General features: G+C 35.7%; 1 protein-coding gene across 4 annotated transcripts in view; it reads right to left on the bottom strand.

Annotated features, from left to right (window-relative positions):
- LOC134853940 (phosphatidylinositol 4-phosphate 5-kinase type-1 alpha-like) overlaps positions 1-13,371 on the bottom strand; it is a 46,350-nt gene extending 32,979 nt beyond the window's left edge. For 3 of the 4 annotated variants that reach the window (XM_063869935.1, XM_063869936.1, XM_063869939.1), the window contains exons 1-6: positions 13,266-13,371; positions 12,922-12,974; positions 6,623-6,679; positions 6,045-6,098; positions 5,770-5,868; positions 5,537-5,571 (exon numbers count right to left, since the gene is read on the bottom strand). In XM_063869935.1, coding sequence (XP_063726005.1) covers positions 5,537-5,571; positions 5,770-5,868; positions 6,045-6,098; positions 6,623-6,679; positions 12,922-12,974; positions 13,266-13,284 — 317 coding nt within the window. In that variant the 5' untranslated portion in view covers positions 13,285-13,371. The remainder of the gene's footprint in view (positions 1-5,536; positions 5,572-5,769; positions 5,869-6,044; positions 6,099-6,622; positions 6,680-12,921; positions 12,975-13,265) is intronic. The other variant, XM_063869937.1, reaches the window with a different exon arrangement.
- Between the last annotated feature and the right edge of the window lie 516 nt (positions 13,372-13,887).

Genomic DNA, 13,887 nt, shown 5'->3' with positions numbered 1-13,887 from the left:
GAATTTGAAATGAACTTAATAAGTGCATATATACCTAAGTTCATTCGTAAAAGCATTGATATGGATGAATGCATTTCTGTAGTTATTAGAGCATTTTAAGACGTCAAAAAATCATCAAAAACTTTTTATTGAGTGAAAATTATATTGTTCTCTTACTTTTAAAAACGAAATCAGACCAGTAAAGAAACATGTTCAACGAATTTCAGGAAACTATTACCTAGATCAATCTGTCCATTTATAATTCCTCTGGATTATTAATTAGCAAATTGATTTGAATTGAACTTCAAAAGAAACCAGATTGAAATCAAACCGCGAAAAAAAATTGAGCGTGAAAACAAAGGCGTTTCCTGAAACAAAAAGATACCACGCGACCCAAACAAGTCTCCATTTTGTTTATTGCATTGCCGCTTACTAACTATACAATCTCTAGGAGTTATTTTGATAGATAAATGGCCATAGAAACCCAATATACTAATCGTATATCAGGCCCAAGTCCAGTATGTTCCGACTGCAATTTACTGCCAATTAGAAAAATGGTCGAAAAACTGTCACAGAGGCGAAGCGGAGCATCGCACATCATTTTGATATAATGCTAGCTCAGCATTGCAAGCTAGCGAATACAAAAAAAATCAAAATAAAAAAACTACTTGAATGTTTCAAAAAATAAACCTTTTTTGCCTTCGATGCTACACAAAATAAGGTACATAAGCCGATAAAACATCAGCCAAAATCATTTAGGCCGAATAAAGCTTTTATACAAAAAAAACATAGCCAAAAGACAGTTGGAAAAGAGTCAATTAAATCAAGTACACAGAAAAAATACTGACATATATTTTTTTAACAATCTCAATTTTCGAATTTTCCCAGAAAAAAGACGGCCTTAAAGCTCTTCGAATTTCTCTAACAATTTAAAATTTAAGCTTTTTTGATAAAATTAACCCGATTTAGGAAAAACTAGATTACGCCTTAAAGCTCTTCGAATTTCTACAACAATTGATAATTTAGGCTTTTTTGATAAAATTAACCCAATTTAGGAAAAACTAGATTACTGAGTAATGTTTTTATTCCGCTGAAAAATCTGAAACTTAATTCGAAACTAGAAGCGATCACGTTTTTCGTGACCTACACACTTTTGCTGTTCAATAGCGGAATTTCCCCTCCTTTTAACTAACGAAAAAAGCTCAACAAAAAAACTCAAAAAGTCAAACCGCGAAAAAGTAAATTTGAGCCTGAGCAATTTTCTAAGACTTTTCCTGAAAAAAAAACTGGAAAAAAAATAATCGCGACCTATAGAAGAGTCTGAACTACTTTCATCGACTCATAAAAAAGGAAAACCAAGAAAAATAAACAACGTTAGTGCTTTTAATTTTTCAAAGTGCAGAAGTGAATCAAAACAGAGGCGAAGATAAACTTCAGACTACAGGCGATAAAATACAAGGAAGCGGCTAAGTCGAAAAAAAAACGTAAAAAAACTAGATCTATCGAAAAACATATGGTTAGTTTAGAACCAAAAACCCACCAAGAAAATAGAATGTAAAATTAGCATCGAAAAAAAAAATATCAGGCGGTAACAAATCCGAGAATACGTTAACAGAAACCCTTCAAGCCAAATAAAAATTCAATCAAAAAACCTCTAAGCCAAATGAAAAATCACAAAAATTATTAAATCCCCCTTACCTTCACACGCACGCAAACTTTGTATTCGCTTCGAATGAAACAATATGACTACCTATTAAGCAGAAAAAAGGGAAAAACGAAAATTTGAAGAAATAAGAATAATGAAAAGTTATCAAGTCCCAGGCGTATTCGTTACCTCCAGACCAACTGTGCCCGAAAGGCATGGAAATTAAAATTAATTAGTGACAGAACCTAAATTTACCATTTCTAACTTTGACCATTCTGTGCCTTGAGTTATCTACGGGAAACAAAGTCTAGTAACCGATTGCAATACCCAAAAGAATTAAAAAATTATTAGGCCCCCCTCGCCCTCAAAACACAAACACACAAAAAAGTTTGCGCTCATCGAATGATACAAGACAAAATGAGGCCACAAAGAGGATTTAACATAGGCCGAAACCTATCAAGCCGACAAAGGAAAAAAATTTGAAAAACTAAATTTTACCTAGTAAAAACTAGATCTATCGAAAAACGCATAGTCAAGTTTTAACCAAAAGCGCCAAGAATGTAGAAAGTAAAATTAGCATCGAAAGATAATTTATCAGGCGGTAACAAAACCGAGAATACATTAGCAGAAACCCTTTACGCCAAATAAAAATTCAAAAACATTCTGAAATCCCCTCACCCTCAAACATACACGCACACACAAACTTTATATAGGCTTCAAATGAAACAATATGACGCCATTAAGCCGGTATAATAAAATTCGCTGAAACCTATTAAGCGGGGAAAAAAAGAAAAACCAAAAATTCGAAAACAAAATTAAGAAAGTTCTCAAGTCCCCCGCACCCTCAAAACAGACACAGCTCGACAAATGATGCAGTATGAGGCCACTAAGCCAACATAAAATAGGCCGAAACCTATTAAATACAAAAAAAGGAAAACAAAAAAGAAACAAAACAGCCGAAAAAAATTCAAAAAAAACCAAGACTAACAAAAAGTTATTAATTCCTCCTCGCCCTAAATACACACGTAACCACGAAAACTTTTCAACGGCGCAAAATGAGGCCACTAAGCCATATACTAATGGCCAAAACCTATAAGGCCGAAAAAAAGTTAAAACACAGAGGCGAAGCTGAGCTACAAAACAAGAAAGCCGCTAAGTCAGAAAAAAATCGAAAGTCGAAAAAAACTATATCTATAAAAAACAAGGCTAGCTTTCAAATAAAAAAAACAATCCAAGACAATGGAATGTGAAATAAGTATCAGAAAAAATTTACCAAAGCCAAAAATACCTTGGCAGAAACCCTTTAAGCCGAAAAAAATGAACACGACCTAAGTTAATAAATCCCCTTCACCCCCAAAACACAGACACGCACACAAGTTTTTTTTTCGCCCGTCGACAGACGCAATATGGCTATTAAACCAATACAATATAGGTCAAAACCTACCAATCCGATAGAAAAAAAACAAAAAGCCGTAAAAAATGTCACGAAAAACTTGAACTAGTATTTCTATTGAGATTTCAAGCCATTTGCTCGATCCAGAGGTGAATCGAATCAAAATTAGGTCACTAAGCCAATAAAAAATAAGCCGAAATTATTTGATCAGAACAAAGACTTTAAGCGAAAAAAAAAGAAAACGTCAAAAGAAAATAAAGCGTCAAGGCTAGTAAAATTACAAACATCAGAGGTAAATCAGAACACTAAAAGCAACTATGTAAAAAAAACTACAAAAAAAAACTATTCTACAATTTGACATCTAAGTCGCCAAAACATAAGCAGATAAATAATGAGCAGACAATTCTTTGGGAAATAAAGTTTTATGGGAAGTTATTAACAGGAAAGAAAGTCTAGTACCCGATTGCAATACCTTTGATATTGCAAAGGTAAACACATCCGAAAAAAAATCAAGACTAATAAAAAGTTATTATTTCCCCCTCACTCTCAAAACACATACACACAAAAAAAAAATCTTCGCTCATCGAACGATAAAGCGCAATATAAGGCCACAGAGACGACTTAATGTAGGACGAAATTTTTAAAAATCAAGAAAAATAAGAATCAAAAAAATTAATTCGAACATGAGAGATAATTTCAAATAGGATGATAAATTTATCTGTAGCATTAAATTAATTGCTAACAGGCTTCCAAAAAATGAGTCCATATGAAAGTCCTGTGAACAAAGTTATTTGCAGGGAAAAAAGTCTAGTACCGGATTGCCATATCCTTGCTTATCGCAAGGGTTAAAACACCTACAACTACAAAGAATACTGGTGAAAACACAAGAAAAGTCCCCGGTGTGGCAAAGCCGAAAAAACATAAGCAAAAAATTGAAAATCGGACAATTCAATTATTCTGGAAAAGCTTTCAGTTTCATACATGCTGAAAAAAAACAAGGTCCGATCGGGACTCGGACTCCATAGTTTTGGATTAAAAGGTGACCGCATAACCTCTAGGCCAAGTGAGAAGGAGTTTCAAACTTGCTAAGATTCACTAATAAGGCAACTTCACAACTTCTTACAGATATGTATGAAAAGTTGTTTAGGGGAAAAAAGCCTAGTTCCCGATTACAAAACCAAAAATAAGGAAATGAGCAAAAAAGGGAAACAATTATATCTTCATTTTATCTCCTGCAAGCTAATGTAAACTACATAGGGATGTCATTAGCGTCCTGTATACTAATATCAAGAACAAATGACCGGCCTCAATTGAATTAGAAACAACGTTTCGTGCGGTAATGAGCCCCAAAGTGACAAATTAGCAATTTTTGAATTTCCATAACTGCACAAAAACAATCATATGTAAAAAATGCTTAAATTTGAGCTCGGGACAATAATATTATTCAGATTATATAAAAAAATAATTGGTACTTTTGTCAAAAATGCTGAGTTCATGCTTCAAAAAATGACTGAATGAAAAACCTAGCTAACATACAGATCAAAATGAGTCAACGAACGTAAGTAAACGAAAACTTAGCCAGTAGAAAGTTGGAAAAGTGTCATGAACGCAAGAAAACAAAAAATAAACAGTTGTTATTTGAAAAAAAAACTTCAATTTTCATACTTCAAAGAAATAATTAATGTAATAAATAAAAAAAATTGTATTAATAGAACCATTTAGATTTATCACTTATTGAAAACACTGGATTAATGAGTGATATTTTTTTCAGCTGGGAATCCATTTTTGAAATTAGAAGTTGATCACGTTTTTCTCTTTTGCTGTTCGTTAGTTTCGCTGTTCGATAGTGGAGTTTACAAAGGAAAAGAAATGAACTTAAATCATAAATCGAATAGCGAAAAATAAAATTTGAACCCGAACTTCTAAGCCTTTTCCGGAACAAAAAACAAAAAAAGCGTCACAATCTATGTAAAAGTCTTTTTTTAGTTAACCAGCCAGAAGCCTAACCCGAAGCTTAATTATCTAAGGGTAACTAAGCTGTGGCTCACATTGTAAATAGTAGCGCTCGTGCGATTTGAACCCGATATGATTGCTGGGCACCATCACTACCAATGCACCACAACGCCACTACTACCGATGCACTACAACGCCACTCGTTCATCCACTCTTAAAAACCAGCCCACACATAAATATTCCGTGAAAGTCGGAACATTAATCAGAGAAGCAAAAAGAGGGGAGCGGTGGTGAAGTGGTTAAGTCTCGCTTCATGCAGCATTACCCAGCCCCGAAAATAACCAAAAAAACTGCATGTAGTTCTTAAACAGGGAACAGCGGTAGCCTAGATGATCTGTACAGCTCGTATGTTGGTCCTTTCTCTTGTGAATAAATTGTCTTAATCTTAAGCTTAAGAGAAAAAGTGTCCATTTTAGAGTCACAAAACATCGAGTTCGTTGATTGACGGTTTCTATAACTATTGGTGTTGTACAATGTATTGGTGTAACATTTAAGGTTTTACTCACCCCTGGATGTTGAGCATGACCACTTGCTCCAGATCCTGAAACAGTTTTCAGACAATCAATTGCAGTTTTCACAAAGTCTTCTCAAAAATGACATCAAAATACTAATCTTTTCCAGTTTCAATCAACCAACCAACTACAATAGAGAAAAATTGGATACGTTCCAAATGCTACTTTTCTGCTTTGACAACTTGGATGAAATTTCAATATTGATCTGGGGAGAGTATTGTACATACCACCATGAGCATCTGTCGTTCTGGCTCGTACAGCTTCTTGTTAGAGATGACTGTGAGCATGCCATGTTGGATGGATCTCTGCAGGTTCTCAAGTTCCAACTACACACACCACACCGATTAGACCACAGTAAAATATACTAATCAATACCCATTATTCATTATTCACCCCCAGAAATAATCAAAATACACAGTAATTGAAAGGAAAGTTTTAATTTCATACACATTTTAAAATATATATGTCATTAAGTCCATTAAACTTATTTCGATAATCTCACCTTTTTGAACTTCTGTGGTTCATTGTTGGCATTCAAGGTCGTGTGCCCCACTTTCTAAAACATAGAAAATATTATAGCAAATTTTTCAAACAAAATAGCGGAAATAGTTCTACCACGGCTAGAGGTGACAATAAAGTGAACTGTTCAGTTTTGGAGAAAATCAAGTTAAAACTACCAGAGTTGTATTCTTACAGACTTTGACAATTAAGCCTAATAGACTGATGTATAACTGTAACTTATGTATAGCTAGAGGTTTACCTTTGGTGAGTGTTGACAGAGGCAACTCATTAAACACGTCTTAGTTAAATGAATATTCTTCGAAAAAATGAGCGAGTATTTCACCCCAAGTGATTTTAAGTTAATTTTCGTAATTTTATAACCTAAAACAATGTCCAGTTTCCAATTATACAATCATCAGCAACGACTATGATTAACCAGCACTAAACTGCCAGTTTCAATCCACAATTATGAAGTGAAAGGATTCAGAAAGATAACCTAATTGCAAAGAATAAGAGTGAGTACATCAACCAGCTGCAATTAAATTATCTACCAACCAATTCAAAGAATAACTGGCAAACCTCTTGGTCACGTGAAACATGAGATGCTCTCAGCGCACAGTATTTATCCCGTTTTATCTAATCAAACCCTCTTCAGTCAATGAAACGCAGGAATAATCTAATCAGTAAACAACCTAGGACCATTAGTACACATTACCAGATCAATTAAACACCTTTTTCTTGCGCAAAAACTCGTTTCAATATGGCGACATTGACAACAGAAAATTTTATTTATTTTTAAATGTGAATATTTATCATTTAGAAATTAAACTTACTGCAAGAAAGCTAATTAAAAACTTCCGCCTGCTATCTAATTTACTTCTCGTCTAAGCTTTTATTTTTGTTCATTTGATTTTCTGGTACAATTTAGTACATTTAGTTCACGGATAGACCCGAATCCATGTCTCGAATTATTTCAACTATTACAGAGGCGAACCCTAGTTACCAGTCTTCGGCCATTTAAGATTGATCAAAACCGTTTAACATTAATTACAAAATCCAATCTGAGATAATAGTCAACAAACTGTGTTCAACCGTGATTTTCGGAAGAATTTCTGCCCAACAATACAAATGGAGGAAAATAAACTCAACACTTAAGTTTCCTATCAACAATTCGAAACCAAATGATCATCCATGCCTTAGCAATTTAAACTTTTGTTTCACATCTAACGCTTCCTCAAGCAATTGTTTAAGATACAATTGGGGTTTTTTTTTCATGTACTTCTGGGGAGCTTCAAAATTTAAACACAGGAGAAGCGGAACAGAAAAACATAACTTTATACGCAAGCGGACATAAAATGAGACGGAAGCCAATAAGTCAAAAAAAAAAATTCAGTGCAGAAAAAACCTCATCTAAAACTTCTTACGCTTGTCTCGAATGAAGCTCAAATTGATGAAAATATGCAAAAAAACAATCTCCAGCATAAAAAATTATTCAAAAAATTTTCGAGTGGAAAAAATTAAGCCGAGTTGTTAGCGACAATTTTGAAATATTAAGGTTTTGAAATACAAAACTTTTACGCCCACCTCGCCGGGAAGCCCAAAAGGAGGAAAGATTATTTTTCTTTCAAACAACGCAAATTTATTTGACTAAGCTGATATAATATAAGCCAAAACCCTTTAAGTCAGATAAAACTATCAAGCGAAAAATGAAATAAAACAAAGTCAGGGCTTTTTGAAATTATAATTATAGGAACAAATCAAAATGAATATATAGGAATAAATCAAAATATTGATAATTAATGACATGACAAAGAAAATTCGCGCTCTGGCATATCAAGCGACAATAATAAAAGAAAGAGAACAAGAAAGACCAATTAATTAACCATCAAAATTTGCAAAAACAGCTTCTAGCCCGATTCGTACCATAGACCTTCGTTGTCCCGGAAATAGATTTGGTAAACTTTCAAATTACTGGACTTTCAAGTATATTAAAAACTGTAGAAAATCCATGCTTTAGAAAAAACGCAGATAAAAAACTGTACCCGATAATAAAAGTAGCATTTGAGGAAAAAGCGGAAAATGAACCGACGGAAACAAGGACAGAAACTAAGATTCCGAAAAAAATGAATAATTGTTTCAAGAAACTTATTTGAAAACGTAATTATTACCAGTTAACTTCTTCACCTCAGTACTAGGTAAAGTTTTTTTTTAAATTTTCAAGAAATTGATAATGTCAGCAGAGAAAATAGCAATATCAAAATGAATGAAGCTAGTTTAAAAAAAAACAAGCCAAAGCAACAGAATATGAAAATAACATCGAAAGAAAGTCTTCCAATCGGTAACAAAGCCAATAATACCTCAGCAGAAACCCTTTAGGCCGAGAGAAACTTCAACACTAATTTTAAGTTTTAATGTTCCTTTGCCCTTCATACACACGCGCGCACAAAAATTAAACGACGCAATGTAGTAGTAGTAAAGGCTTTAGAACAATTTTCCAAAAATTTTCACCCCTCAGTTATCATCTGGCACAAAATTGAGTTTTTTCAGGGTGTTGCAGGTTCCACAAATGCATTGACCTCGCCATGTAAATGAGTTCACCTAGTTGAACTTTTCTCGGAAGAACGTTTGATATAGCTTTGTAATTGTAATTTTGTCGATTACACCATCTGTTTTCACACTCCTCTGTACTATGTTCAGTAGTTTGGGCGCTCGGATCCAAAAGTTTTTTCTTAAGCGGGGTCGCGACACGCCGAGCTCAGTTTGTTGTCGTGTTGAACCTCCGCAACTGGATATTGCAGGTATATCATCAGATTCGTAGTTTCCTTACAGCACTGAAATATAGTACAGCACATCACGCAGTTCCATGTACATGGATAGCGGCAGGATTTTCGTACGGAGCAGTCTCACTTTGTAGTCGGTGCAGCCGTTGCATAACCATGAAGTCGCTTCCTTATGAACTTTTTGATCTTTTTAATAACGGTTTTGGAGGGGTTCCATACCTGTGTGAAATATGTTAGTACAGGGACAACATATCCTATAAAAGCATTGACTTTTTTTCTATGGTTGCTTTTTTGGATGTGTTTCGAGACGTTTGGCTTCAAGGACTTTTCTAATCCAGGCAAATTCTTCAGAAAAATGTTGCCTATAATGTTAGGTAGGCAGGCTTTGTCCACGTCCAGTTTTATTAGGAAGTGCTTTATCTCTTCTTCCGCCACTTGCATGAAGTCAAGGTATGAATTTTCGTAGTTCGGGGAGTACTGTTACCTTCTTGTGAAAATACATTCGAGACGAACACATTGATGAGTTCACAATTCTGCTGGTCGTTACGTTTATTGTTCTCGTTATCCTATAGGTACACTTTGTCTGAGAACGGCTTATTCATATGAAATGATTTGAGGTATTTCTGTAGTGAAGATTCTAATTCAAGCGAAAATTCTAATTCGAAGCGTCAGTTTTGGAGATTTTTAATATTTTCTAAGCATAATTCCAATTTGTTTCATCAAGTGCGAGGTTGATGGACAGATCCCGGGTGGCACTTTGGATCGGTAAGCCATTACTGAAGGTGTATTTTCGTCGTTAGTTTTCGGAGCCATGAGCACATTGTTTCACCAATTCGTCCACATTGCTATAACAGTTCGGATTGAAAGGCCGCTCATATATGCATTCATTGAAAGCATTCCAGTCAGCTTTTTTGAAGGCGTATTTTTCTTTGTAGGTGGTATCGAGGTTTTGAACTCGAAAGAGAACACTGTTCCGTAGGCGTGATGGTCGGAAAGCTTCTTCTTAGGGATCGAGTAGACAGTTTCAATTTTATTATCGGTGCATGAGTGTTCCACGAGTTCTGGTTCCTGAGTCAGGAAAACATCCCGATTTTTATCTTTTTGGTTTGGCAATACCTGACGAAGCCCCGTTCGATAAAGCCTCTCCGTAATGGAAGACTCGAAGTCATCCTCTGACACTGCTTTCCCAGCTTGTTTCTTGTAGGTTGATGACACCAGTTAGTATAATATTGCAAACGTTCTGGGAAATCTTTAATTCGTCCCGAGTTTGCAAAATGACAAGGAACTCATGTGTGCTCAATCTATAGGGGCTGTTCTTGGGCGGGTTGTAAAGCAGCATATAAGTGTTGAGTGACCCTAATTGTAGACCTGAACAATGACGCACTCGTGTTTGAATTCCAAATGGATTCTTTTGTGTATCAGCCCTCTAATTGCAATGATGACACCGCCATGATTTGTAGACAATGAGTCGTTCACGCGATGACTTCTGTAAAGGTTGTATTCGAGTAAAAATAGAGCCCCGTCTAGGACTTCTTGTACTAGCCATATTTCGCTGATGCACAGTATATCATAGTCGTTAGTGGCTATTGCATTCGCAAATGTCATTCGCCTATTCAGTTGGAGGATGCTCCTCACATTGACTTCTGTCTTTATATTACGTATTCGAAGGTCCTTCGAGCTGACATTTTCGTTCTGGATGAGATGGCATCCCGATTTGAGAGCGATATTCTCCAACTTTTGTTCGTCTGGGTCTAGTTCTTTACTGAGGTACACTCGTTTCGTGTATGAAGATTGTTTATGAGCAGAGCAAGAGCAGCCGACGCTGGTGTTCGTTGGCCAGCTTGACTACTTGGTTTCTCGTTTTCGATTGGTCCGAAACGCTTATTCAATTCACGTCCTCTATGACGCAGTCAATTTCTAGAAACGTGGTGATCTTCCGCAGCTTTTCTTTATCGTTTTGGAGTCTTTTGTGGGCGTTCTCACCTCTTGGTTCAGGTATTCCTGGAAGTCTGATTCCATCATAGCTCAATTTAATAGGCGTTTTCGGGCTTTTCTTTCATTTTTTCAGCATATTTCGTTACCTGTTTTTTCTTCGGATGGAATATGTAGCCACTGAGCCGTTATACTATATGAAGAAAGCTTTTAAGCCGAAAAAAAATCATAATTTTCGAATAGGACGCATATTTTGAAAGCTAAAATGCACACTTAAGAACTGTTGCAGCAAAGTTTCAACACAGACGAGTCAAGCGATGTTTCATTGCAGGAGAAAAGGTGTCAGAAAAAAAAATTGCGGGGAAAAAGTCAAGTACCCGTTTCTAATAACCTTGTTAATAGCAAAGGGATGAAGTTCAAAAAAAACTAACACACCAAAAGAAAAAGTTCTTCGCCACTTTCAGATATCATAACAAACAACATAAAGCCAACAGACAGCTGGAAAAGATTAAATGAACGCAAGTAACAGAATATAACAATAATGACTTACTTCTCGAAAAAAAACTTTCGAATTCCAGAGACCACAATAGATGCCCGTTCATTCCTGAATTTCTTGAACAATTTATGATCGAAACTTGTTTGATGATATCAGCCCAATTTGAGAAAACTAGATTATTAGGTAATGTTTTTATTCCGCTGAAAATTACACTCCACTATCAAAACTAGAATTCGGTCACGTTTTTTGAGACGTTTACACGTTGGCTTTGCCTTCCACTTAGCAAATGAAATAAACTGAACTGAAAAAAGCCAGACCGCGAAAACGTAAACTTGAGCTTGAACAAGTTTTAAGACTTTTCCTGAAAAAAAAAACAAAAACAATCAGCAGCACCTATATAAGAGTCTCAACTACGTTCACCGATTCCTAAAAAAGAACAAATTTCTTACAATAAATTTTAATGAAACCAGATAGAACCTAAATAAACACAATCTAGTCCATTATATTTCGACTCCTTGGTTTCTCTGAATGTGAAATGTATTAGAATTTGACATCAAACAGCTCAAAATTAGACAACGTCCATATAAAAACTCAAACAACGCATCAAAACTGATTTGGAATTTTTTACATTTTCAGCGAATTTCTTCGGTATGATTTTCTTATATATCGAAAAACAACTAAGTATCAACAAAGAGCAAGTTAGAGCTAGAAAACCAACAAAAAATAGGGGTTCGCAATTAGGGGTTCAGCAGCAGCGGCCGCGGCATCAAGAAAGCACGGCAATAACGACGCGAAGTGCCGGGAACTTGGCTGGGAGTGCCTTCCTATGGTAGTCACTTGCTATGGCGAGTGGGGAAACGAGGCCATCGCATTCCTAGACCGCCTTGCATCTCGTGTGGCCATGCAAACAGCAACCAGCACGCCGGAGATGAAGAACGCCATTTACACTCGGCTCAGCTGCCTATTAATGCGGTCGAACGCGCAGGCAATGCTGTCGAGAGGTGGACAAATAACGGCAGGTCGAATGGAATTATCAATTGGAGGCGACCCATCAGCGTAATCATATAGACAATATACAACTTTAGTGTCTGCCATCAGGAGCAATAGTTTTTGGCTTGTGCTGTTTGCGATTACGGACCTCTTGGTTTTCACTATATGACTGATAATGTATTTTTGTTTGTAAGACTTTCTTAGATGTGATGTTTTTAATCTTGACAGAAATCTTCCAAAAGTGTCGACCCTTTGCTGGAGTGATTTCAATTTACGAACAACGGATGCAGATGTGGCCTCCTATCCTAATATGATTGTTCAAGTTTAAAAAAAAAAATATGAGAAAAATTGTAAATGAAAAAAGATCTATTAAATAAGATCATTACTAGTTTCAATAATCGTACACCATTAAGACCTATGGTGTGGAATTTCACTAGACAAATATCCCCACGAAAAGTCAAAAAATATCTGTTAATCTCCGTTCGTGATCAATTCAGGATTCACGACCTGTGTCGGAAGCAACGTCAAGGAACGATAGAATGAAACAAATTATTAGTTCCTCGCCTCTTAACAACCAACGGCAGCTTCAATGGTCATTGTTAAACAGATTCCAGTCCATGCATACTTTGTAAATCTGAAATTATCATGGTGAACGAAATTCACATTGACAAAAAAATTACCTGTTTTCCACCAGCTGCAGACGATGACACTGCTGGAATGTCTCCGGATGCTTCTAATAAAAAAAAACATTCCTTAGTGAAAGTCTACATTGACGAGCATTTTACCTCTATGCGAAGCGTTAATAAGAAAAAGGGGCAAATTAAAATGGGCCCTTCAGTCATGCGACGGTCCGTGCACAAGTTGGATAGGGTCATACCAACACTATGTAAATACATCGGCAAAAGTTCGAGAATTTTCAATTAAAATCTACCCTCCTCGATTATAGCAGAGATGGAATTGTCTATGTTGGATGTATTTTTAAGTTTTTCGTGTTCATAAAGACATTGAGTCAAGGAAAACCTACTTGACTCAGGGTCCGCCATAACATCGTTTCAAACCATATGGTGCACTTCCTGAATGTGAGGACACGTTTTATCCTTAGGTAGCATATATCTATCTGAATAAAAAGAAAAGTTCTCCAAATTAGACATCCAAAACAAAAGAAGTGCAAATCAAACGAGCAAAGCAAACAATTGGATAAACAAATGAGTACAGGTAAAAAATCAGGGGTAAGGCTTATTGGTATAGGCAAGGTTCTGAGACAACTGGCAAAACAATCACATAAGGTATGAAATTCGACCAGAATGGCCTGAAATGAATGGCAGCAACGAATTTTTATTTGTAGCGGTTGAGTGAGAAAATTGGCTATTAAAAAGATTAACTGTGCTAATCGTGCATTTTTTTATTTTCTGTTTTTTTTTTGTTGTGATCAGAAGGTTAAAATATCTGATCGACTTGACCTTACATCAACCTTACATTAAACTCGATACGTGTTAAGTTTCTTTTTTTTTAAAAAAATTATCATAATAACAGAGGTTGCAATCAGTAGGCCCTTCATCACGTATTCCAGTCAAAATCTTCTGAATTTTCTAGATAGAGAAGTGATAATGATCAGAAGGAGATGAAAAGTGTTGATGTCCTTACAT

The sequence above is a fragment of the Symsagittifera roscoffensis genome, chromosome 9, assembly GCF_963678635.1.
Source record: "Symsagittifera roscoffensis chromosome 9, txSymRosc1.1, whole genome shotgun sequence".
NCBI lineage: Eukaryota > Metazoa > Xenacoelomorpha > Acoela > Convolutidae > Symsagittifera > Symsagittifera roscoffensis.
The sequence above is the reverse complement of the archived record's forward strand: the minus strand, read 5'-3'. Positions and strand labels throughout refer to the sequence as shown.